This window comes from Saccopteryx leptura, chromosome 8 (genome assembly GCF_036850995.1).
Source record: "Saccopteryx leptura isolate mSacLep1 chromosome 8, mSacLep1_pri_phased_curated, whole genome shotgun sequence".
NCBI lineage: Eukaryota > Metazoa > Chordata > Mammalia > Chiroptera > Emballonuridae > Saccopteryx > Saccopteryx leptura.
Window position 1 is genome coordinate 64,817,366 of NC_089510.1, and position 24,898 is coordinate 64,842,263.

At 39.0% G+C, this 24,898-nt stretch overlaps 1 protein-coding gene across 9 annotated transcripts in view; it reads right to left on the reverse strand.

Moving 5' to 3' along the window:
• Positions 1-24,898, reverse strand: part of LPP (LIM domain containing preferred translocation partner in lipoma) — a 728,024-nt gene that overhangs the window by 353,847 nt on the left and 349,279 nt on the right. For all 9 annotated transcript variants that reach the window (XM_066347508.1, XM_066347507.1, XM_066347501.1 and 6 more), the window contains one exon: positions 20,441-20,563. In XM_066347508.1, coding sequence (XP_066203605.1) covers positions 20,441-20,563 — 123 coding nt within the window. The remainder of the gene's footprint in view (positions 1-20,440; positions 20,564-24,898) is intronic.

The window sequence follows — 24,898 nt, forward strand, 5'->3', positions numbered from 1 at the left end:
TGCCCAAAGAGATAGATCAGCAAAAATACTGTTACAAGTGATGTCTGAGATTCTATCGCCTATGTTGTTTTCTAGGACCTTTCTGGTTTTGTGACTTACACTTAATTCTACCATTCATTTTGAGTTTATTCTTGTGTATGGTATAAGTTGGTGGTCTAGTTTAATTTTCTTTTTTTTATTTTTTATGTACCTCTCCAATTTTCCCAACACTGTCTTTACTCCATTGTATACTCTTGCCTCTTCTGTCAAATATTAATTGACCATAAAGATATAGGCTTATTTCTGGGTTCTCTGTTCTGTTTCATTAATCTCTATGCCTGTTTTTATGCCAGTACCAGGCTGTGAGTTTATTTTAATTTAATTTTTAAGATTTTATTTTTATTCATATTAGATAGGGAAGAGAGAGATAGAGAGAGAAGAGAGAAAGAGAAGGGGGAGGATCCCGCCCTTGCCGGTTAACTCTGTGAAGAGTGTCGGACCTGCATCAAAGTTGCTGTTTCGATCACTGGTCAGGGCACACGCAGGAACAGCTCATTGTTCCTGACTCTCTCTCTTTCTCTCTCTCGCTCTCTCTCTTTCTTCTCTATTCCCCTTCCTCCTCTCTCACTAAAATCAATAAATCTGGTGTGAATGAGTTAACATTAGACATAATTGTTGTCAGATCTTCAAGAAGGGGAGGAGCAGGAAGCATTAAATCTCATATGTGCCTTGGCCAGGCAAGCCCAGGGTTTAGAACCAGTGACCTCAGCATTCCCAGTCAACACTTTATCCACTGTGCCACCACAGGTAAGGCAGTACCAAGCTACTTTGATTACAATGACCTTGTAGTATAGTTTCATATTAGATAGTGTGATAGTGTGATTTCTTCCACATTTTTCTTCATTCTCAAGATTGCTGAAGCTATCTGGGTTTTTCTTTTTAAATTACTATTCAATATAAATTTTTGGAATATTTGTTCTAGATTTGTGAAGTATGCCATTGGTATTTTAATAGGAATTGCATTGAATCTATAGATTGCTTTGGGTAGTGTGGACATTTTAATGATATTAATTTTTTAATACCAAAATTTATAAAGAACTTATAAATCTCAAAAGAAAGAAGACAAACAATCCAATTTAAAAATGGGCAAAGGATATGAATAGATACTTCTCCAAAGAGGACCTACATATGGCCAATAGGCATATGAAAAAATGCTCACATGACTAATCATTAGAGGGTCAACTTCAAACCACAATGAAATATCTCTTCACACTTGCCAGAATGGCTATCATCAACAAATCAACAAACAACAAGTGCTGACAAGGATGTAGAGAAAAGGGAAGCCTGGTGCACTGCTGGTGGGAATGAAGACTCCTGTGGAAACATTATAGAGTTTACTTAAACTGTCCCACTTCTGGGATTATATCCTGAGAACCCCAAAACACTAAGTCAAAAGAATATATGCACCACCGTGTTCACTGCAATGTTATTTTTAAGAGCTAAAATGTGGAAGCAGCCCAAGTATCAATCAGTGGATGAAAAAACTGTGGTACATTTACATAATGGAATACTATGTAGCAATAGAAAGAAGGAAATCTTACCTTTTGCAATAGCATCGATGAACTTGGAGATTATTATGTTCAAGTGAAATGAGCCAGTTGAAAAAGACAAATACCATACATATTCACTTATATGTGAACACAATAGTCTGGTGAACAAAATAGAAATAGAGGCATGTAGACATGGAACAGATGAACAGCTGTCAGGAGGGGGACTGGATGAAAGAAAGTGAAGGGATTAGCCAATAAACATACATGCATAGCATATAGATACAGACCACAGGGTGGAAATAGCCAGAGGGAAAGTGGGGTTGGTAATAGGGGAGGAGGGCTAAGGGGAGGGGGCTGGGGACAGAAAGAGACTTTTCTTGGGGCAGAGGGTGCAGGATGCAGTGTGTAGATGGTGTTATATTGATTTGTACACTTGAAACCTGTATAGTTTAGCAAACCATGCTATCCTCATAAATTAAAAATAAATAAATTTAATTTTAAAAAAAGAAAAAGAAAAAATAAATACCATATTTTTCGCTTCATAAGATGCACTTTTTCCCCCCAAAAGTGGAGGGGGAAATGCCCGTGAGTCTTATGGAGCAAAAAATACGGTAGTTGCAAATTTACCATAGTGAAGTACTAACTATGAAAACAGTTAATTTTTTTTTTAAGTAAAAGGGAAAAATACAAATCCTCGAGCCACTGCAGCCCTACTGAATCAGAAACTCAGGAAGTTGAGCCCACCATTCTCTGCAGGCATTCTGAACAGTCACTTAAAACAACTGTGACAAGTTCATATCTATGAGTCATGATTTTTGTTTTCAAGGCCAACCTAATTCAGTTATCAGCGTGATTACCTTGTAATCCACAGAAACAGATGTTGAGGATTCATGCGTGGTCACTACTCTAGCTTTGGCTTAGAAGTCCATACATTAGAAGCCACTGAAATAACCAAAAGGACTAGATGAAGGCTCAGGAATAGCTAGATCCACACACTTCAGGGTATTGTAAAAATGACGCCCAGTTTATATGAAACAGATAATTGGTTTCAGAGATTTACAGGGATATCACAGACCAAATGTATATGTCAGTCTCACACACACACACACACACACACACACACACACACACACACACACACACCGGACAATTTAAGGACAACTATGCAGCTCCCGTTAAGATCTGCTAAGGCAAATAGTGCTAACAATAGGCCAAATATAGTTCTAAGTGCTTTATACATGGTAACTCATTTATTCCTCACTGCAGTCCCATGAAGTAGTCACTATAATTATCTGTATTATAAACCTGAAAAAAACAAAGAGATAAAAAAAAAGTTTAAGCGACTGATCCCAGGTTACACAATTAGAAAATAGTAAAGCTGAAACTTAAACCCAAAGCAATCGGGTCCTAGAATCCATCATTTTAATCACTACAATATACTTCCTTTCAAATAATCTTAAATTCTATGTGGTTGATTCCAAATCACACTGAATACCGTAAATTTAGGAGCACATTATCTTAAAGAACAAGGACTTGGTCCTTCAATGTGCAGATACTTCCCTCTGGTTGTACACAATGACTCCCATCAACTTCTTAGTGAAAAATCTTCTATAGTGAAATAGCAAAAGCACAGGAAAAGAAGTCACTATAGTTTCTTTTTTTTAACAGGGACAAAATCATACTAACTCAAAAAATTCAAATTGCCACGAGAGACCATCTCATTCCTCCATCCCAATTTACAGATATTGAAAGAGACCCAGAAAAGTTGTGACTGCCTACTAAATATATTGGCCAATCAAAGACATTCTAGACCTCTTAAGACATCTTAAGTAACTGTTCCCAGAATTCTAATCAAGTTATTTCACTTGTTTGTTTTAAGAGATAACATATTCTTTGCAAGGTTAAGGATGTAAGGTGTCCTCTTGCTTGCCTCTCACACTGTTTCACAAACGTATAACCCATCTCAGTGTTCACCCAAAATTCTATTGATCTTTAGAAAGACGATCCTCTAAGGTTATAAGAGGTTGTCAATAAAAATTTTAATAAATAAAACATCTATATCAGCTATCATGGTACACAGAACTGAGTAGTTTGAGGCTAAGTAGTTTGCCTTAGGAACAGGAAGAGTCATCTTGGGGACCTGAAATAAAATCAGGGTCTTTTGTCTTTCCTTCCAAGTTTTATATGCTCCAAGCCCTGCAACTAAGAATGAAAGCACCATGAAATCATAGCGTCATTCAAATCAATTCTCCCATCTGTTGTCAGGACTCTTTTTCCAGCATTATTGCTAAAATTCATTTGATGATGATGATGGCAGTGAAAGCAGCAACAGTAATAGTATTATTATGTGAGTTAGTGTATTCACACATTATACACACACCCATTATTTTATGTGGTCCTCATCTCAACTCTGAGATGTGTTACTAAGGTTAATAACTGAGGTTTAAGTAGTTTAAATCACTCACTTGGTAAATGTCAGAGTATCATTTCAAATGCCTATATTAAAGACACACTTGCCATCTACTAAGGGAGCCTACACTGAATTTTAACTGTCCTTACTGTTAGAAAGATGTCTTTATATTATATTGCTGACTGCCTTTTTCAGCTCTAAATACTAGTCTTTCCTTTGCTCCGTGAAGCTGCAAAGAAATCTGATTTTTCCTGAAGATGACTAAACAAGTAAGGATAGGTGGCATCAGCAGCCTCTAAGATATCCAGGCAAAGTTCTGCCTCTTCCTCTTAAAGCAACATCCTATGTATGTGTCTTCCCTAGGATGTATATTCTGTGCTGTAACTGTCAGTTTGTATTCTCCCAATAGACCAGGGGTAGTCAAACTTTTTATACCTACCGCCCACTTTTGTATCTCTGTTAGTAGTAGAATTTTCTAACCACCCACCGCTTCCACAGTAATGGTGATTTATAAAGAAGGGAAGTAACTTTACTTTATAAAATTTATAAAGCAGAGTTACAGCAAGTTAAAGCATATAATAATAATTAGTTACCAAATACCTTATGTTGGATTTTCGCTAAGTTTGGTAGAATAAATCTTTATAAAACAACTTACTATAGTTAAATCTATCTTTTTATTTATACTTTGGTTGCTCTGCTACCACCCACCATGAAAGCTGGAATGCCCACTAGTGGGCAGTAGGGACCAGGTTGACTACCACTGCCATAGACTATAAACTTCTATAAGTCAGGAGCCATGCACAGTTTTCTGTATATATTTCAGGCACACTGATGAATACAAGCTTTTGACTTTTTTTTAGATATAATTCACATACCAAAAAAACACTCTTTAAATATGTGTAACCAGTGGTCTTCATTATATTCAAGTAATTTTGCAATCCATATTACTATCTAATTCCAGGATTTTTTTTTAATGAGAAAAAAAGAGACAGAGACAGAGACAAAAAGGATGGGCAAGAGATGAGAGGCATTAACTCATAGTTGCAGCTCTTTAGTAATTCATTGATTTCTTCTCATACATGCTTTGACCAGGGGGTCAAAGCCAGTGACCCCTTGCTCAAGTCAAAGACATTGGGCTTAAGCCAGCAACCTTGGGCTCAAGCCAGTGACTTTGGGCTCAAGTCAGAGACTTTAACCTTCAGGCCAGCAACCTTTGGGCTCAAGCCAGCCACCTTGGGGTCATGACTATGATATACCATGCTCAAGCCAGTGACTGTGCTCAAGCCAGATGAGCCTGTACTCAAGCCAGCAACCTTGGGGTTTCGAACCTGGCATTCCAGGTCAATGTTCTATCCACTGCACTATTACTTGGTCAGGCCAGAATATTTTAATTATTCTTAAAATAACTCTGTACCCATTGGTCCTCACTCCTTCTTTTTCCTACATCCAACCCGTGGAATTTACTAATCTTTCTGCATCTATGGTTTCATTAATTCATATAATTGAAATCACATCAGATGGAGTCTTTTGTGTCTAGTTTGTTTCATATTGCATATGTTCTGCAGGTTCATCCATGTTATAGCATGTGTTCTAGCATTTCACCCCATTTTACGGCTGAATAATATTCAATGCTATGGATATATTACATTCGATTTATTCATTCATCAAGTGATAAATATTTAGGCTATGTGTATGTTTTGGCTATTATGAATAATGCTCGCATACACATTCAGATACAGGCTTTTGTGTGGACATACGCTTTAATTCTTTTGGGGATAATAGGAATACAATTGCTTGATCATATGACACTATGTCTAATCTTTTGAAGAACTGCAGGAGTTCTACCAAAGTGGCTACAGCAGTTTGTAATCAACCAGTAATGTGTGATAGTCCCCATTTCACTACATCCTTACCAACACATTTTTCTTGTCTGTCTTTTTTGTTATTACAACTACCTTAGTGTGTGTAAATAAGTATTTCATTGCTGTTTTAATCAGACCATTTCCTAGATGACAAATAATGCCAAGCATCTTTTCTTATGCATGTTAACCTCTTGTTTATCTTTGGAGAAGTGTCTATTCAGATCCTTTGTCCATTTCTTAATTGGATTATTTGCCTTTCTCTTATTGAATTATAAGAGTCTAAATATATTCTAGATACAATTCTTATAACAGATATGTGATTTGCAATGTGATCTTCCAGTCTCTAGGTTGGTTGTCTTTTCACATCTTGATGTCATTTCAAGCACAAAGGTGTTTAACTTTGAGGAAATTCAATATACCTATTTTTTTCTTCAAAGGTTGATACTGTTAATGTCACTGAATAATCCAACATTATGAAAACTGCTCCTGTTTTCTTTTTTATTTAAGATTTTACTTGTTAATTTTATTTTTTATATTTTTTTATTTTTATTTTTTTTAGAGAGAGCAGGGAGAGGGAGAGAAATGGGGGAGAAGCAGGGAGCATCAACTTGTTGTAGTAGTTGCTCTTCATATGTGCCTTGACCGAGCAAGCTCCGGGCCTGGCACCTGAGACCTCAGCATTCCAGGTCAACACTCCATCCACTATGCCACCACAGGTCAGGCTCCTGTTTTCTTTTAAGAATATTTAGTTTTGCCTCTTCTGTTTCTGTCTTTGATCCATTCTAAGTTAATTTTTATATCTGATATGAGGTAGGGGTCCAACTTCCTCCTTTCACATGTGGATATCCAGTTGTCTCAGCATATGTTGGGAAAAAAAAGAAGACAGTGTTCCCCATTGAATGCCTTGGACTCTGCTGAAAATCAATTGGCTATAAAAGCAATGGTTTACTTTTGGACTCTCAGAACTATAATATTGCTCTGTATATACACCTAATGCCAGTACCACACTGTCTGGATTCCTGAAGCTTTGTAGTAAGTTTTAAAATTGGGAAGTGCGAGTCTTTGTTTTCCTTTGTCAAGATGGTTTTTGTAATTATGGGTCCTTTGATATTTCATATGAATTTTAGGATTCTTTTTTTGTTTTTTTTTGTATTTTTCTGAAGTTGGAAACCGGGAGGCAGTCAGACAGACTCCCACATGCGCCCGACCAGGATCCACCCGGCATGCCCACCAGGGGGCGATGCTCCACCCATCTGGGGCACTGCTCTGTTGCAACCAGAGCCATTCTAGCGCCTGAGGCAGAGGCCACAGAGCCATCCTCAGCGCCCGGGCCAACTTTGCTCCAATGGAGCCTTGGCTGCGGGAGGGGAAGAGAGAGACAGAGAAGAAGGAGAGGGAGAGGGGTGGAGAAGCAGATGGGTGCTTCTCTTGTGTGTCCTGGCCGGGAATTGAACCCGGGACTCCTGCACGCCAGGCCGACGCTCTACCACTGAGCCAACTGGCCAGGGCCTGAATTTTAGGATTCTGATAGAGTCTAAAATCTACTTACAACTTTTGACTCTCCCAAAAGTTAATAATAGAATTACTGTTGACTAGAAGCCTTACTATAACAAAATCAGTGGATTAATACATATTTTACATATGTATTAAACTAAAATGTTATTAAGAAAATTATAAGGAAGACAAAATACATTTATAGTATATATATATATATACACTTTAAATATATATATTTATTTAATTATTTATATATATGTATTTTTTTAAGTGAGAGGAGGGGAGATAGAGACAGACTCCAGCATGCATCCCAACTGGGCCCCATCTGGGGCCAATGCTGGAACCAACCGAGCTATCCTCAGCACCAGTGGCAGACTCGGGCCAACTGAGCTATTCTCAGTGCTCAGGGCCAACACTTGAACCAGATGAACTACTGGCTGCAGGAAAGGAAGAGAAAAAAAAAAGTGGGAGAGGAAAGAGAAGAGAAGCAGATAGTTGCTTCTACCGTGTGCCCTGACTGGAGAGCAAACCTGAGACATCTGCATGCTGGGCTGATGCTCTATCCACTGTGTCAATCTGCCAGGGCCTACAGTATATATATATATTTTTTAATTTTCATATACATGAACCCACCCAGTGCAAACCTGTGTTATTTAAGAGTCAACTGTATTATGCCTTCTATTCAATAAACACAGGTTACTTTTCCATTATTTAAGTCTTCAATGTCTTAAAAACAATTCACCAGAGATTTTAGGTTTAACTAATGATCAAATGATAAAAGAAAAAAATAATAAAAATGTAAGCATACCAATCAATGAATAAAAGAGAACCCAAGTGCTGAAAACACAGACACAATGACCACCCTCTTGAATCCAATGCCCTTCTCGGAAAGTCACCCTCTACCAATCTTCAAGATACATTTTAGTCTTTTTCTCACATCGTGAGCCATAGATTTTGGTGTCCTTTCTCTTTTGCCCATCTGATCTGGTGGACAGTTGGTAGAGAGGTGACGGCCTAAATGACACATTCGCATTCACATCCAAAATACTTGTTCTCACACAGCTACAAACAGACCACCCTGATTCTCCCTCTCTTTTTCTTCCCTTATTGGCTGTAAGGTCTGATTTACAAGTGACTGTAAAAGCAGACTTCCCATATACAAAGTTAAACATTATAACTTATAGCTATAATAGGCTGACTGATGAGGAAAGGAACTCTAAACTTAGTATTATATAGAATATTAAGTCATCCAGGATGCTATTTATAAAAAGTGTTTCCTGGCTTTGATTATCTTTGTAAGAATCAATTTAACATGCCGGCCATTTGGGAAATAAAAATATCTCTTTGCATAAGGTGGGTGGCTATGAAGCTTAACACCTCTAGCAGTATCCAAGAAGTATCATTTTCCAGAATTTTCAAATAAGTAGTACAATACCAAGATGAAATTAAAAAAGAATTCTAGATTCTTCAGTTAAGGATTCATACGTCTGACTACTAGTCCTTCAAGCTTTCTGAGATACCACATTTCCTCAGAGGAAAAATAAATATTCTATCCCTTTAGCTACTTTAAATCTTATATTTAATTAACATTAATTAATTTTATATTTAATTAATATTACTTAATATCTTACTTTAATGGATCCATTGTTTACCATCAATATAAGCAAAGAATCCATTTAGAGTTAAATTTTATCTTTAAAAAAAGTATAAAGTTTACATATTTCAAGGATGTTCACAGGCACATATAGATAGAAAGCTTATTGCCATTTCAAAAAGCATGAGTGGCCCTGGCCAGGTAGCTCAGTTGGTTAGAGTGTTGACCCAATATACCAAGGTTGTGAATTCAATCCCTGGTCAGGGCACATCTCTCTTTCTTTCTCCCTTTCTCTCTCTATATAAATCAATAAGTTAAAAAATAATTATAAAAATTAAAAAGCTTAAGTGAGATTTAGGCAATTAGTCATTAAATGGCTTATAATTGGCATATACTTATGACGTATGCAATGCTGTGCTGGGAGGCAGCAGAAACAACGTGGTAAAGGAAGGAGGACATGAACTACAGATATTCAAGCAAACTATGTAAGATAATTCAGCAGATTTTTTTTCTGAAAAAGGAAGAATATATCAGTTCATCAGTCAAGTAATTATGTTTACTATCATTGAATCCAGTACTTGATCACAGAGATCTTTGCATTAGAAAACATTCAATATAATGGTCCTCTTTTTTCAGTAGTACTGTGGAGGATACAGGAGAGAACTTGATGTTTATTTTCATATCATCACAATAATAAGAGAATGGGTACAGTATTGAATTACAACCCAAGATAACATCTCAGCCAAGTGCAATGCTTTCAAGTGATATTAGGCCACACAGGAATAAAGCTAGAAATTTTAGCTTAATCAGTGGCTACCATTAAGTTGACCTTACAAACACATCAGCGTTAGCTATACTTCTTTTTTTATTGATGCAAATATATATTAATTAAGAAAAGAATCATAAAGCTGGTACCCTTTGTCACTCATTAACTCGATGTCCACCCAGACTGGATTAGCTAGCAAATTCTAAGGTGATTATAATCATCACTAGATTTAATGACAATATTTATTTACCAGTATTTATTCAGCAAATACAAATTTGCATGCCTCTTGTATGTCAGGAAACAAAAGATAATCTTGCCTTAAAAACATCAATCTGGTATTGATCACAATTATTTCTTTGCTATTCAAGCTTAAGGAACAATACCTTTTTATATTATCTCCTTAAGGTATACTCTACAAGTAAAATTACTAGGATTTTTACTTTATATTTGAGTAATTTGTGCTTTAGAACAAAAAAATACAATCTAATTCCCTTCACTCTAGAGTCCCAGTATGACAGCATAGCTGAGGTGCATGTTGGAGTTAGAGCCCAGGAACCAAAGAGAGACAACTTCTAAAATTTGCAAGCAGACCTCTCTGCACTTAGGTACTGGCTGGGTCAACAGCAGTTATGTGCCCAAATTGTATCTTTCCTTTCAATAAAATTCCAGTTTACAATCTTATAAGAAATATGTAGGTTCAAATTACATAACACAACAAATGAAAGTTTCATATTTGTAGTTAATATATTCACTGAAAGGCAATGTATGACTTTCCTAGTAATTTTTCCACAGTGTGAAAAGAACCTTCGCAGTTCTATGTCAGTGTGAGATTTCGTGCGGAGGACAGACCAGTTACTCACTACGACAAATGGTGATATGTAGGATTGGTTATTAACCACCTCCAACCTTCTGTCTAGAGAGACCTTTGTTATCAGCATTATATTTTAATTTGGCTACAAAATCTATAAAAGAAACGGGTGTCAAAATGGACGAAACAGAGACATTATCTTATCTGAGGTATGGCTTTTTCTCTTAAAACACAGTACTCCTATGGGTTCATCATGGTAAAGTCTAATCATCTTGAGTAAAAAAATATACCTGGATTTGTATTTTGTTGTTTAGTTGCTTCTTAAATTAAAAAGGGGGGTCCATGGGGTTTCAGATGCAGGCTACTGACAAAATAGATATTTAACTGTAGGAAGAAAGAAACAGAGAAGCCAGTCCTGACAAGAAAGTTCTTTAATTTTGCAAATATGATGTGTGCTTCTGCATGGACATAGAGCTCATTATTTCCACTAAGATGCTGCTGTAAAATGAAGAAACTCAACAGGCACCTTTGTGCATTTCTTTTTAAACCAATGCCTGAATTGAGTGATTCAGTGTCATGTAGAAGAATCATCTTGGAGCCAAGGTCTTGCAAACAAATCAGCACTAATGGCTTCCACAGGGACCATGGCCAGAGTACCACAGAAGACACCCCCATCCCTCCCCAGTTCCAGCAGAGCTGGCTTCTCCATGGTGGTGAGCACAGATGCCTGCTCAGCGTTGTCCAGACTACTGCTGGGAGCTAACCTACACCATCCATGCTGAGCACAGTCTTAGACTGGGGCACGTAACGTGGACATTTCTGTGCAAGACTTTTTTGTAAAGATGTAACCCAAGGTAGATTTTCAGCCTAAATTTCCACTGTAAAAATGTTACATTCAAAACAAAGACTTCAAGCTAACTTTATCATGCTTATCACAAAAGACACAACTACCAACATCGTCTTCTAAAAAAAGGAGGGGTATATATGTTATTGTGATGCAATTATATACAGTCTAAAAAGTAACTGCCCTTCATCAAACTCATGGCATGCAAATCTGAATCAGCTAGCCACTCCTCCACCCCACCTCATTGCTATTTAACTGTTGAAGTTTTCTGGCAGGTCCAGACTAATCCAAAAATCACCCAGATCTTCTAAACATGGTCATTGAAAGAATCAGATTCTTTTTGCTTATAAAATGGTACCCTTGAACCTTTTGTTTTACTGTACTCCAGTATGAGGTTTCTACAATGTTTCAGCTTTTATATGGGCTTTTGAAGAAAGCTATTAGTAAGCAGACAATACAGATTCACTGACATGTCCATTTTGTTGTGGTGGTGGTGGTGGTGGTGCTGGTGGTGGTGGTGGTGGTGGTGGTGGTGGTGGTGTGTGTGTGTGTGTGTGTGTGTGTGTGTGTGTGTGTTTCTACAGCAAATCACAATATGCCCCTACATTTTCCCCAGGAGAATATAGGAAGAGGAAAACAACACTCTCCACACCCATTCTCTTTTCAACAGCATAAGACCCCGTTCCTATCTCATTTCCCCAGAAGTCAAGTAGAGAATTAGCAAGGTCCCAGTCTGCCGTGAAGTCCACAAGCATCCCATCCCATGGGGTCAGAATGTCGGAGCTCTCCCCTCCCAGTGGCCCACATGTTTGGGTTGCACTAAATACTATGAAATAACTAAAAATGTAATTACTAATTAATCTCCCCTGCGGCTGCTCTTGACTTTTGCAAGCTAGAACAGGGAGCACAAGAGAAGAGCAGATCCAGGCCAACACGGGACCCCACCCTGATCATGCTGCCCGCAGGCTCAGGCCATGTGAATTCCTCATAAAAAGCCTTCCATACAACACACACACCTGAAATAATTTCCCAGGTTGCCTCATAGACTATTGCTCTGTGAAAGGAATTCAGCGTGGGTGTGCTGAGATGGCAGTTAGAGACGTGTACATGTGCCCAAACAGCATTTATGTACTCAGTTCCCAAACAGACTCCAAAATCACAATACTGTTTTAAATGCTTTAAATAGGAAAGGCAGATATAGCATTGATAGGGTAACCAGCATTCAGAAAAGATAAGTCTCAAGTCTTCAAAGGCATGAAGCTTTAAAACAAGTTCCAGATTCAAATTTATAATCCCAAAACAAAATGGGAAGGATTGAGTAAACACTGTTTAAAACCAACATCTTGTTTCTTTAAACTCTAGAACAATATGGTATTACCACAAAGGGGAATCATTGTAGTTACCATGCCCATTTTAAAAATAAAGGAAAGGGCCTTAGCTCGTTGGCGGTAAAGCATCAGCCCAGCATGTGGAAGTCCTGGGTTCAATTCCTGGTCAGGGCCCACAGGAGAAGTGACCATCTGCTTCTCCACCCTTCTCCCTCCTCCTCCTTTTCTCTCTCTCCTCTCCCCCCCCTTCCTCTCCTGCAATCATGATTCAAATGGTTAGAGCAAGTTGGCCCCAGGCGCTGACGATGGCTCCATGGCCTCACCTCCAGTACAGTGGCCCCAGATTGGCAGAGCATCCCCTGGTAGGGGGCTTGCCAGGTGGATCCTGGTCAAGGTGCATACAGGAGTCTTTCTCTCTGCCTCCCTGCCTCTCATTTCACTTCAAAATAAATTTTAAAAAATAACAATAAACAAAGGAAAGGAAACTCAGACTGGTTACACATACAGTTCACAAAAATGGAGCTTTTTTTAGAGAGGCAACCACATGGAATTGAGAAGACAGTGCTCTCTATACTGGCAGACTTAAGAGTCTAGGCTATCAAACTATGCTCAACCCAATCCTTATCCCCGAAATCTCTCCAATTTTTTCATACTAGTCTAAATGAAGATAGCAAAATTGTATTTGACCAATTCAAAAGCAACTTGATTGGAAAGGTACTAAATTCCAAGTTACCATGAACTACTAATATAAAATATCTGGAAGTTCTTCCATGTCATCTGGGCACCAGCCCCGACCATGCCAAACTCACTGCAGGGAAGGAAAGGCAGTTCTATACCAGGAATTAGAAGACCAGAACTCTAGCTCTGGCTTAGCCAAGAGAAGAAAAAAAAATCATAAATCTATGATTTATCCTCTGTCTTCTAAGAAATTGAAAGAATTTTAATCCAACCCCTCATGTAGCTCTTCCAGAGACTCTAAACTGTAGTACTAAGAACAAATGATGCCAGACGATGTGGTCTAGGAATATTACTCACTTGAAGACACTAAACTAAAACATTGATAAAAGAAATCAAGGAAGATACAAACAAGTAGAAGCATATACCGTGTTCATGGATAGGAAGAATAAACATCATTAAAATGTCTATATTACCCAAAGCAATCTATAAATTCAATGCAATTCCTATTAAAATACCAATGGCATACTTCAAAGATATAGAACAAATATTCCAAAAAATTTATATGGAATCAAAAAAAAGCCACGATTAGCCACAGCAATCTTAAAGATGAAGAATATAGTGGGAGGTATCATACTTCCTGATATCAAGTTATAACTCAAAACTGCTTGGTACTAGCATAAGAACAGGCATATAGATCAATGGAACAGAACAAAAAACACAGAAATAAACCTAGGCATTTATGGTCAATTGATATTTGACAAAGGAGGTAATAGCATGCAATGGAGGAAAGACACTCTATTTAATAAATGGTGTTGAGAAAATGGGACAAGTGTATGCAAAAAAAAAAAAAAAAATGAAACTAGACCACCAACTTACACTATTCACAAAAATAAACTCAAAATGGATAAAAGACTTAAATGTAAGTTGTGAAACCATAAACATCTTGGAAGAAAACATAGGTAGTAATCTCTCTGATATCTCTTGTAGCAATATTTTGTTTTGTTTTTTGTATTTTTCCGAAGTGAGAAGCAGGGAGGCAGACAGACTCCTGCATGCACCCGGCTGTGATTCACCTGGCAAGCCTACTACAGGGCGATGCTCTGCCCATCTAGGCAGCTGCTGCATTGTGACCAGAGCCATTCTAGCACCTGAGGCAGAGGCCATGGAGCCATCCACAGCGCCCAGGCCAACATTTGCTCCATTGGAGCTTTGGCCGTGGGAGAGGAAGAAAGAGATCAAGAGAAAAGAGACGGGGAAGGGTGGAGAAGCAGATGGGCACTTTTGTGTGCCCTGACAGGGAATCCACAGGACTTCCACATGCTGGGCCAACACTCTACCGCTGAGCCAACCAGCCAGGGCCTCATAGCAATATTTTTGTTAATTTATCTCCACAGGCAAGTGAAATAAAGGACAGAATGAACAAATGGGATTGGAAATAAAAAGATTTGCACAGCAAAAGAAAAAGCAACCCACACAATGGGAGAACATATTTGCTGATATGTCTGGTAAGGGGTTAATAACCAAAATTTATAAAGAATTTCTAAAACTCAATACCAGGAAGGTAAACAATCCAATTAAAATGGGCAAAATAAATGAATAGACACTTCTCCAAAGAGGACATACAGATGGCCAACGGGCACATGAAAAAATGTTCAATGTCACTAATAATCATCAGAGAAATGTAAATTAAAATCACAATGAGATACCACCTCACACCTGTCAGAATGGTGCTTATTAACAAAACCACAGACAATAAGTGCTGGTTAGGGTGTGGAGAAAAGTGAACTCTCTTGCACTGCTGGTGGGAATGCAGATTTGTGCAGCCACTGTGGAAAACAGTATGGGGTTTCCTCAAAAAATTAAAAATGGAACTGCCTTTTGACCAGCTATCCCACTTTTAGGAATATATCCTAAGAATACCAAATCACAGATTCAAAAGAAGATATGCACCCCCCATGTTTATTGTAGCTTTCTTTACAATAGCGAAGATCTGGAAACAGCCCAAGTGTCCGTCAGTGGACGAGTAGATTAAAAAGCAATGGTACATATACACAATGGGATACTATGTGGCTGTGAAAAAGAAGGCAATATTATTTTTTGTGACAGCATGGATGGACCTGGAGATAGTTATGCTAAGTGAAAGAAGCCAGGCAGAGAAAAAAAAAATCATATGACCTCACATATATGTGGAATCTAATGAACATGGTGAACTGAGGAACAGAATAGAGGCAGAGGTGGGGTCACAGGGACCAGAGGGACAGCAGTCAGAGGGAAGGGGGATGAGGGGATGAGATCAGAGAAGGTAAAGGGATTAGTGAAATTATATATACATAACACAGAGATATACCATATTTTTTGCTCCGTAAGATGCACTTTTCCCCCAAAAAAGTGGAGGGGAAAATGCCCATGCCTCTTATGGAGCAAAAAATATGGTATTTTATTAAATATTTAAACACACCATTTTGTTCAGAATATTTTTTTTCTTATTTTCCTCCTTAAAACCCTAGGTGTGTCTTATGGTCAAGTACGTCTTATGGAACAAAAAATACAGTAGCTAACAGGACAGCAAATCCTAGAGGAAAGTGGGGAGGGAGTCAGGGGAGGGGGACAAAGGGGGATAAAAAGGGACACAGGGGTGGGGGCGAGGGAGTTATATTCAGTGGGACACTTGAATCCATGTAAACACAATAAATTAAAAATTAATAAAAAATTTTAAAAGGCACTAAACTGCTGTCTCTCTCTGTGTACCTTTGAGTTAATGTTTTTTTATTTATCTATTCTTTTATTATGTTTCCAAGGCATATTTTAGAAAGCAGCACAAAAGAGAGACATATTAGAATAAACTAATTGAGATACCTGTACTAACGGGCTATCCCTTGGTTGCTGTTATTATCCACAGAGAAGCATTATGTTGTGTTTCAGGAAAAAGAAAAACTCAGCCCTCCTGCTTCTCACTGAGTAGTGTGCTTTTTCTCTATCTAAGCAAAACCTTTCCTTCTTCAAAAAAAATGCGTGGATCCATGAACTCAAAGGCCCACCTCAGCTCTCACAGTCTATGATCACATTAGGTCTGCATCTCTCACCCACAGCCACCTCCAAACTCACTTCTGTTCTCAAAAAAGTAATCCCTAACACACAGTTTTTAATGGTCAGAAATTTTAGTTTCAAACACTAAGTTAGTTTAATTGCAAAGCGCTGCAGTTGCTAAACTAGTTACTCCCTAATCTGCTGTAGCAAGAAACACTATCACTATTCTTCCTCTTGCTACAAGAGTTCTTGGTCATCAAGGATGACATAGGTGCTACTAAGTGCATGTGATCTCATCTGTCCATCCCCTTTTCACTCCACATACACTATGTCTCATTTGAACAGACATGTCCTTAAACCCAGACATCCACTCTCAACATTCCTTGATTTTCTCATTACTGTTATTCTCATACCGAGAATTCTATGCCTTCCTCACCACTACACATGCAGCCAAGTGAACTCAAATACTCCCTGCTCTGTGCACTTCCCTAGAAAAGTATTAATGTAACGTTAATATTCCCATTTTTTATTTTCCAATAATTTCAACTCTAGTGACTCACATGATAGTTGCAGTAGCACACCAAAGCCCTCTTTTGTAGCCTCCTTAATTATTTCTGTGTTTGTCTTCTGCTATAAAAGGAAGAATTATTCCAGAGCAAGGACCTAATGATACTTTTATATTTCTAATGCCTGATCCATAATGAGATCTCAATAAATGTTAGGTGAATGAATAAAAATATAAAATTAAGCCACATTTCCCAAGTAAAAATGTAAAATAAATAGTTGAACAGAACTAAAATTAGAAAACCTCAGAGTAGAAAATGCTCCTTTGGAAAAAGGAGAAAAATGCTCCATAAACTCTATTTTCAAGTGCTTAAACATTTTTCAAGTTTGTTATGTGACTAGAGCGCCTTCGGACCTCCAACGTTACAAACATTCCCTAAATCCATTAGTCAGAGCAGCCTCACAAAGGTGATTCAGCGGGGGCTTTGGGAAAGCACAGGACACAGGCTTCAGTAATGAGAAATCACAGACCTAGTAGCCTACTTTAAGTAGTCAGGTGATTCACCGGGTGTTGTCATTTGCTTTGAATCAAAAATGACAACTTTAAAGTTAGACATTCACAGTCCACATTTCTAGACTTTTCAAGTACCTTTTAATTACAACACAACATCTACTACAGATATCTCTTTTGGCATATATTTTTAATATTTTTGGTGATTATTATTCTAACAACATATAATTATGTTAACCAATAAATACTAAGACATCTTATTCAGTTCCACCAGAGTGAAGATAATTCAGAAGAATGAGTTGTAACACTCGCAATTAACCCTTGTTTTCCTAAATTAGAATAATAAAAAAGTTAAAAAAGATACACTCTTTAATTTCTGAATGAAACATGCTCATTGAAAGTACACAGATTAATTTATTCTACTTAAATATTATGCTTATTAATATCTTAAAACTTCTGAATGTTTTTCTTTTTATGAGAAAGCCTCCAGGGACACTGTGACTCATATGACAGTTTCATAGATTTTTGTCATTGATAAAAATATTTTAAAAAAATACTGACATCCTCAATCTGGTCCTAAAACTTAAAATCAAAACCAGGTGTAAGTTCAGAGGCCAGCTGTGCTCACTCTGCAGTCACATGTCCTCAGGCAAGTCCACTGTCTGCTAGGTCTCAGGTTCCTCAACTGCACAAGCAGCACATCCCCAGCGCCTCAGCGTTGAGACATCTATGTCTTACTCAAGTGACAATATACGTGAAGAGAGCTTTATGACCAGTAAAACTGACCCAACAGCAGTGATTATGAGTTTGTGCACAGTAAGACAACAAACAAAAATGTTGCTGCTGAATAAACCCATTAAAATACTGCTGAATAAACCCAGTGCTTTGTGGCCGGTTTTTATAGGCACAACCTTAAGGAATGCAGGCTACATTAAGCAAAATCCTCTAAGCAGAAGCTCCCCAGTACATATTAAGGTATAAAATTGAGGATAAAAAAATAGATTAAGTAAAAACTTATTTTTTAAAGGGAGGGGGTCATAGACAGGTGATTTTAGTGGCAAACTCTTTCCACATCCATTTTGTTTCTGTGCTCCTTGTCTGGGATGAAATTTAGCTTCCCCAGCTAGAGAACCTTCCGCTATTCCCCAATGTCTTTAACAGATAAGCCCACATCTTATCCAGCATTCAAAATTGTCCCCAGGCTGTCTTTAGGAAACCTCCCAGTTCCACAGCCACTGCTAGGCTTCAGTGGCCTGGTGCACAGCCACCAGCAGCAGGGACCTTCTTCTCCTTTGCTCAGGTTGTTCTTTACCACTCTCTCCATCATTGGTCTCCCACCCACCCCACAATCTGAACACACAAGTCTTCTGAAAACTCTTTTTGTATTCTGTCACCTTCACAAGTATATACCACTGTCTTTCGTATGTCTGTGAAGTATCTGCCATAGTTTAACTTATAATATAATGGGCTTCTAAATGATGACAACGGGGTCCTATTAATTTTCTATTCTACCATCCAATTTACTTCGCCTAATAGTTTCCCCAAAAGAACATCGTGCCTGTTCCATGCCTGCAGCTCAGCATGTTTATAGAAATGAAGTGCATTTCCACTACGAACAGGTCTGCTGGGGCCAAGAGTGAAGAGAACTAAGGAAGAGCCAAGCTCCAGGGGGTTTTGCTTGTGCACGCACATGGCTGACAGTCCCGTTATATGTCTAGAAAAAGTAATAGTAATATGTCTAAAGAGGAAAGCACTGCCACCTTATGTGCAGTTCAGTGTTGAAATGACGGACAGCAGAGAAACAGGGCTGGTTTGTAAATTTATGAAAGAAGTCATTGTGAATCCAGGAGCTGCAGTTCAAGAACTGGAGTGAAACTCAGCATGCCGTATGCACTGTCACTAAACCAAACAAGCATCACACAAGAGTCAAACAGCACAGTGATCACAGTATCAGTCCAATGTTTGCATCTAGAGTCGTGCTGGCTATCTTCTGAGGACCCAGAAGCCCTAAAACCAATTTCCCATTACCACCTCCAGCCCTGAGAGGGACAGGGAATGTCCATTAGCAACAGAAGTTCAGCTTCTGCATGCAGATGGTAAACTACAATGCAGAAAAATATCCAAGCTCCAACGTAGGTATAGTAATAATAATAATAATGCATAAAAAAACAGATAACAGCACCATTTGCATTTAAAAAATGTAGACTAATGGCTATCACCAAATTCTGGTGAGGCTGAGGAGAAAATGGTATATTCAAACTGTCAATATAAGCTATACAACCTTTGGAAAGAAAAATCAAGTGGTTATATTCTTCAAGGTAGAAATCCCACTCTTAGGAATCTGAGGCAGAGAAACAGCTCCAAAGAAAATATGCATGCGCACATCCTTCATTGCTTCATATACAACCACCACTAAAAGACGGAGCCACATGCCTGACCTGTGGCGGCACAGTGCAGAAAGCATCAACAAGAAACACTGAGGTCACCAGTTCAAAACCCTGGGCTTGCTTAGTCAAGGCACATATAGGAGTTGATGCTTCCTGCTCCTCTCCCCTTCTCTCTCTTTTTCTGTCTCTCTCTCTGTCTCTCCTCTCTAAAATGAATGAAGAAACAAACAAACAAATAAACAAATGAATGAATGAATGAATAAATAATAATAAAAAAAAATATGGAAGCCACCTTACAGATCCAACCTAAAAAAATTCTTTACAGAAGATGAAGCCCTCACCTTACCTTTGACATGGCCACACCAAATCCTGTTTGTGGGACTGTAAGAGCATGCAACAATATACCCACTGACTCAAAGCCAAAGAAAGAGCAGGGCCATGGAAGAGAAAGATATTTAATTTTCATAAGCTTTTTGTATAATGTGGTATCTTAAAGACAATATTAATAAAATTAACTTTAAGTGGTTTTGCCTGTAAACAAACACGTTGATATTAAATAAAAAGACAACTTAGACCACTGACTCTGAGAAGACAAAAAAAAAAAAAGTTAGGACTATGAGCAGCAGCAGCCTGGACTTTTAGATCCTCAAACTGTTCGTAGTTGGCCATGAGGAGACATAGGGAACGGCTCTTACCTGTGGCAGCCGAGGCTTGTAGGGGGAGCTGCATTCAAGGTCAGCCAAGATGCTGGTCAGCGAGTCGATCTCAGCATCCAGGCTGGAGCGTCTCTCCTCCAAGGTCTTGCCTCCAGGATTTCCCTGTCAGAAGCAACACAGATGTGTTCAAACATGAAATTTTCAGTTTCCATTGCTACTAGTCTGAGTTCAAGTTTTTCAAGTGACGGTGTGGCTTTATCCTAGGTTTTCAACACCCCCCCCCCCTTATAAAATATCAGTGAGGTAGTCTGAAGTAGAATTATCCCTTTTTGACAAGTGAGAAAACTGAGAGGTATCAGGTGATTTTCCTAAGGCCACACACTTACTTTCTGATGGGTATAAAAGTAAAAGTAAGTAAATGTCCCCATCCTGTATTCAAGAGGCAGATCCAGCTGGGAAGATGTGGCAAGTTTGTTGTGTTCAGAGACCACTACTTAGAATGACATTTTAGTTGGAACAGGGAGGGCAGGGGTGGACGACTTACAGTCCAGGAAGAGGAATCCATGGATGTTAGGTGTGTCTGTGTGATAGACAGAGATGGCAAGTTCCAAGCAAGGAGTCTAAAAGATGAACTAGAATGAGGTCGCTTAGGGTTCTGGTGAAGGGGCTGTAGAGGAAGCACGGGGCAGTGGTCACTGATTCTGAAGCTGGAGCTTTGTGGAAATAACATGTCAATGCCCCATGTTATCCAGGGCACCAGCTTCTACCTGCACTCGGAATCATAAGAAGTGAGAAGACAGTAACACTACCACAAGGGCGTCCCCAGGCATTGGAAGAAGGTGGGAGGAAACAAACAGTTTGCTTAGGGCTTAAGACAAGAAAATATAAAGTGAGGTGGCCCTTTTACAAAGTAGTAATGATCATGATTTTAATGGGAGCATTTCTTAAAGACACCATCAAGAAACGAAAATGCATCAGCAGCAAGACTCAATATAAATAAAATAATGGGAAGTTAGTGCAATCTAATCAACCATATTGAACTTGTCTAAGGCAATTAAATAGCAAGACAGTACCTTAAAAAAGGTTAGAAAAGCATTAATCAAGAAACCAGACTATGCTGAACAACAACCAAAAATAGGATACCCTGACAAGCTAGCATTAAACCTTACAATCTATGCAAATCTATCTTTTTAGTAAATATGTTGCCTCAGGCAATGATAGTATGATAGAATTGTCTATTAAGACCACTAGTTCCACCCTGGCCAGTTGGCTCATTGGTAGAGCGTCGGCCTGGCGTGCGGGAGTCCCGGGTTTGATTCCCGGCCAGGGCACACAGGAGAAGCACCCATCTGCTTCTCCACCTCTCCCCCTCTCCTTCCTCTCTGTCTCTCTCTTCCCCTCCCGCAGCCAAGGCTCCATTGGAGCAAAGTTGGCCCAGGCGCTGAGGATGGCTCTATGGCCTCTGCCTCAGGTGCTAGAATGGCTCTGGTTGCAACAGAGCAATGCCCCAGATGAGTGGAGCATCGCCCCCTGGTGGGCATGCCTGTGGATCCCGGTCGGGCGCATGCGGGAGTCTGTCTGACTGCCTCCCCGTTTCCAACTTCAGAAAAATACAAAAAAAAAAAAAAAGACCACTGGTTCCTTTTCTCCTAGTAGCCTGCCATACAAACCACCTGTCTCTGCATCACAGCCCTAAGGGGATCTGGTACATCAGTCCCTTGTGAATTTAGCCAGCATGAGTTCAACCCAGCACAATGACAATACCAAAGTCTATGAAGCTGTGGCCCAGGCCCCTTGGAACCAAACCTAGTGATTGCTGCCTGCCCCGGGGACAGCTGGTATCCATCTTTCTGATCCCTCTTTACTTATGGTTATTTTCTGTCACATCTAAAGCAGCCTTCTCATCATTTTCTCCTTCTTAATGTATTTGCAGGTCCTCTCTATGGCACTGTATCTCCTCACCTGTTCTATTTTTCTCATAACATCTAGCATGATCTAACATGAACTTTTATGTGTGTCTGTCTATCATCAGTCTCCCCTAGGGAATGTAAGCTTCATGAGGGTAAAAACTTGGTTCTGCTTCTTGCTGATTCCCTAGATTCTTGCTGAGGGCCTGATCCATGAAAATACTCAATAAATACGTTTAAATAAATAAATGAATGGATAATGACATATGCTATCATAGGTCCTAACCCTTTTCATATTGATATCTTTTTGGTAAAAATGCCTCAGAGTACAATAAAGGATATTCTAGTGCCAAAAGGCTCAGTGTGCACACCTGTGGGTCTCTGTGGATGGCCCCTATCTGAAGGGTGCCCTTGTAGAAAATGAGAGATTTTCCTCAGCTCTGTTGCCGTAGCCAAAAACAAAACAAAACAAAACAAAAAAAAAGTCAGTGAAATGACAGGTTGATTATGTTTTCTCAGAATCCAAATTCCCAGTTTGAGCAAACCCAACAAAGCCAGTAGGTCTTTGCCCTGGAAACAGATGCTTTAAAGGTGTTAATCCCTCTACCAGGGATTAATCCCTCCCATTTAGTATTAATAACTATGAAATATTGCAGTATTATTAAGAAGAAAATCTCTTACACATTTAGAATTCTTGTGAATATTCTGACACTAGGTCCTGACAGAAAAAGGTAAAGGAGAACATTATTGTTGTGGAAGGCAACTGAGAGATATGTAAACTTGTTCTCTTACATGAAGATATAAAATATTATAATAAATATGAATTTGATAAGTGTATTTCTATATACCTATACCTAGTACAGTACTGGTAAGGGCAGTGGAATGTAGTCTGGTTAAATTCTTTCCTGGGCCATAGTTTCCTCATCTATAAAACAAGGACAATAGTATCTTCCATACCTAAGCCAGAAGGATATTAAAAGATGCGAAAAATACTTTATACGTGATAAAGTGCTTTAATTACGATAATTTTCATAAATAGCCTTAATTATAGCAACCAGTAACTATAAATTAATATGAATAGTACAGTTATTGTTAATTATTCTTAAGGAAAGCATCATTCATTAAGTGTTCCACGGTGACATCAGTAGAGACGGGATTTAATAATGTCTGTGACATCTGTACTATAGCAGAAACTGCCTCAACTGCGCAGACTCTAAGTAGCTGGATATCTAACCACAGAGACTCGAAGTCACAGAATTATCCTGAGCTATAAAACAGAACAAGTAATTATAGTGTGCAACTAGCCTGTACAGGCAAGACTTCAGTTGGGATCCAGCCTCTTAATTCCCCCATCCTTCTGATTGGGACTGCTCTCAATTTTAGTTTCTCATATTAGGTTGATACAATTTACTAAGTTCCAGCCTAATGTGGTGGGATTTTGCACCAAGACCTCCATTGTCACCTTACCTGGCCTTCTGATAAGAGCTCTGCTCCTACATGTTTTTAGTCCCCACAATGGATTAGAAGAGGCCTCTTTGTCACTACAGAGTCTCTATTTTATGTCTCAGTTTAAGTAACTGAAGTCCTCCCAAGCCCCACCAACAAGCCTTCTCTGGAATTCTCATCTACTCTCTAAGCGCATCTAGATTCAGAGACTATCTTGCTGATCTCAACACTTAATACTAGACACCAGAGGCCACCATCCTATAACAGCTAAAAGAATCCTACACACATATCAAGGTATCTTCTCCTTAACTCCTTGTCAATGTAGCTTTATAGTCACCTAATGGCTAAATGACCTGCCAGAGACCAAGTAACAAAAAGGAGACTCCACTGACTCTTTGCCTACTGCTTTTCTAGACACCACACAACCTCTTACAAAGTGCTCATTGAGAGAACAACAGTTCTCACATTCTTCAAACATAGCTAGAGAGATGCCCTTGTCTTTGTTCAAGTTCTGCCAAAAATCAGAGTCTGGTACAAAGACTTGCACGCAGCTCCCAAGAAGCAGTCATGAAGGACTGGAGGAGGTAAGCCGAGGAGGAGGGAAAGGCAATTCAGAGGTGCTGCTGGAGCTGGTCAGCAACACAGCAGGCAAGTAGGTCTGCAGGTCTCCATTCTCCTGAAAGCCTCCCGGGGAGTCCTGTGCAATGTGCCTCATATCTTCCCACTAAGGGGTGGGTTTACAGTTGCCTAGGGGGTTATAAACTCCCTCGTGGCAGAGGAGCCCAGACAGCGAGTGAGAGAACGGCACTGGAGCGGAGGCCAGGTGCACTGGGTCATCCCTGAGCAGAGGTGGCTGCTGAAGCGATGGCTGGCGCATGAAGCTGGGTGAGAGGGTAAGAGGTAAGGTATAAAAGGTGTCCTTTCACTAAGAGCTAGAAAATCCACCTGAATAAGTCATTTATAAGATGTTTTCTATCAGATAATTATTTTCATTCACTCAATAAATACATACAATATATGATAAAAGTTCACCAAACCAGAATCAGGGCTTCTTATGACTTGGGAAGTCAAAATTCTTATTGCCACTAGTACAATGATAGAGTGATGACACCCCCACTGTAAATTCATAGGAGCAGACTTTAAA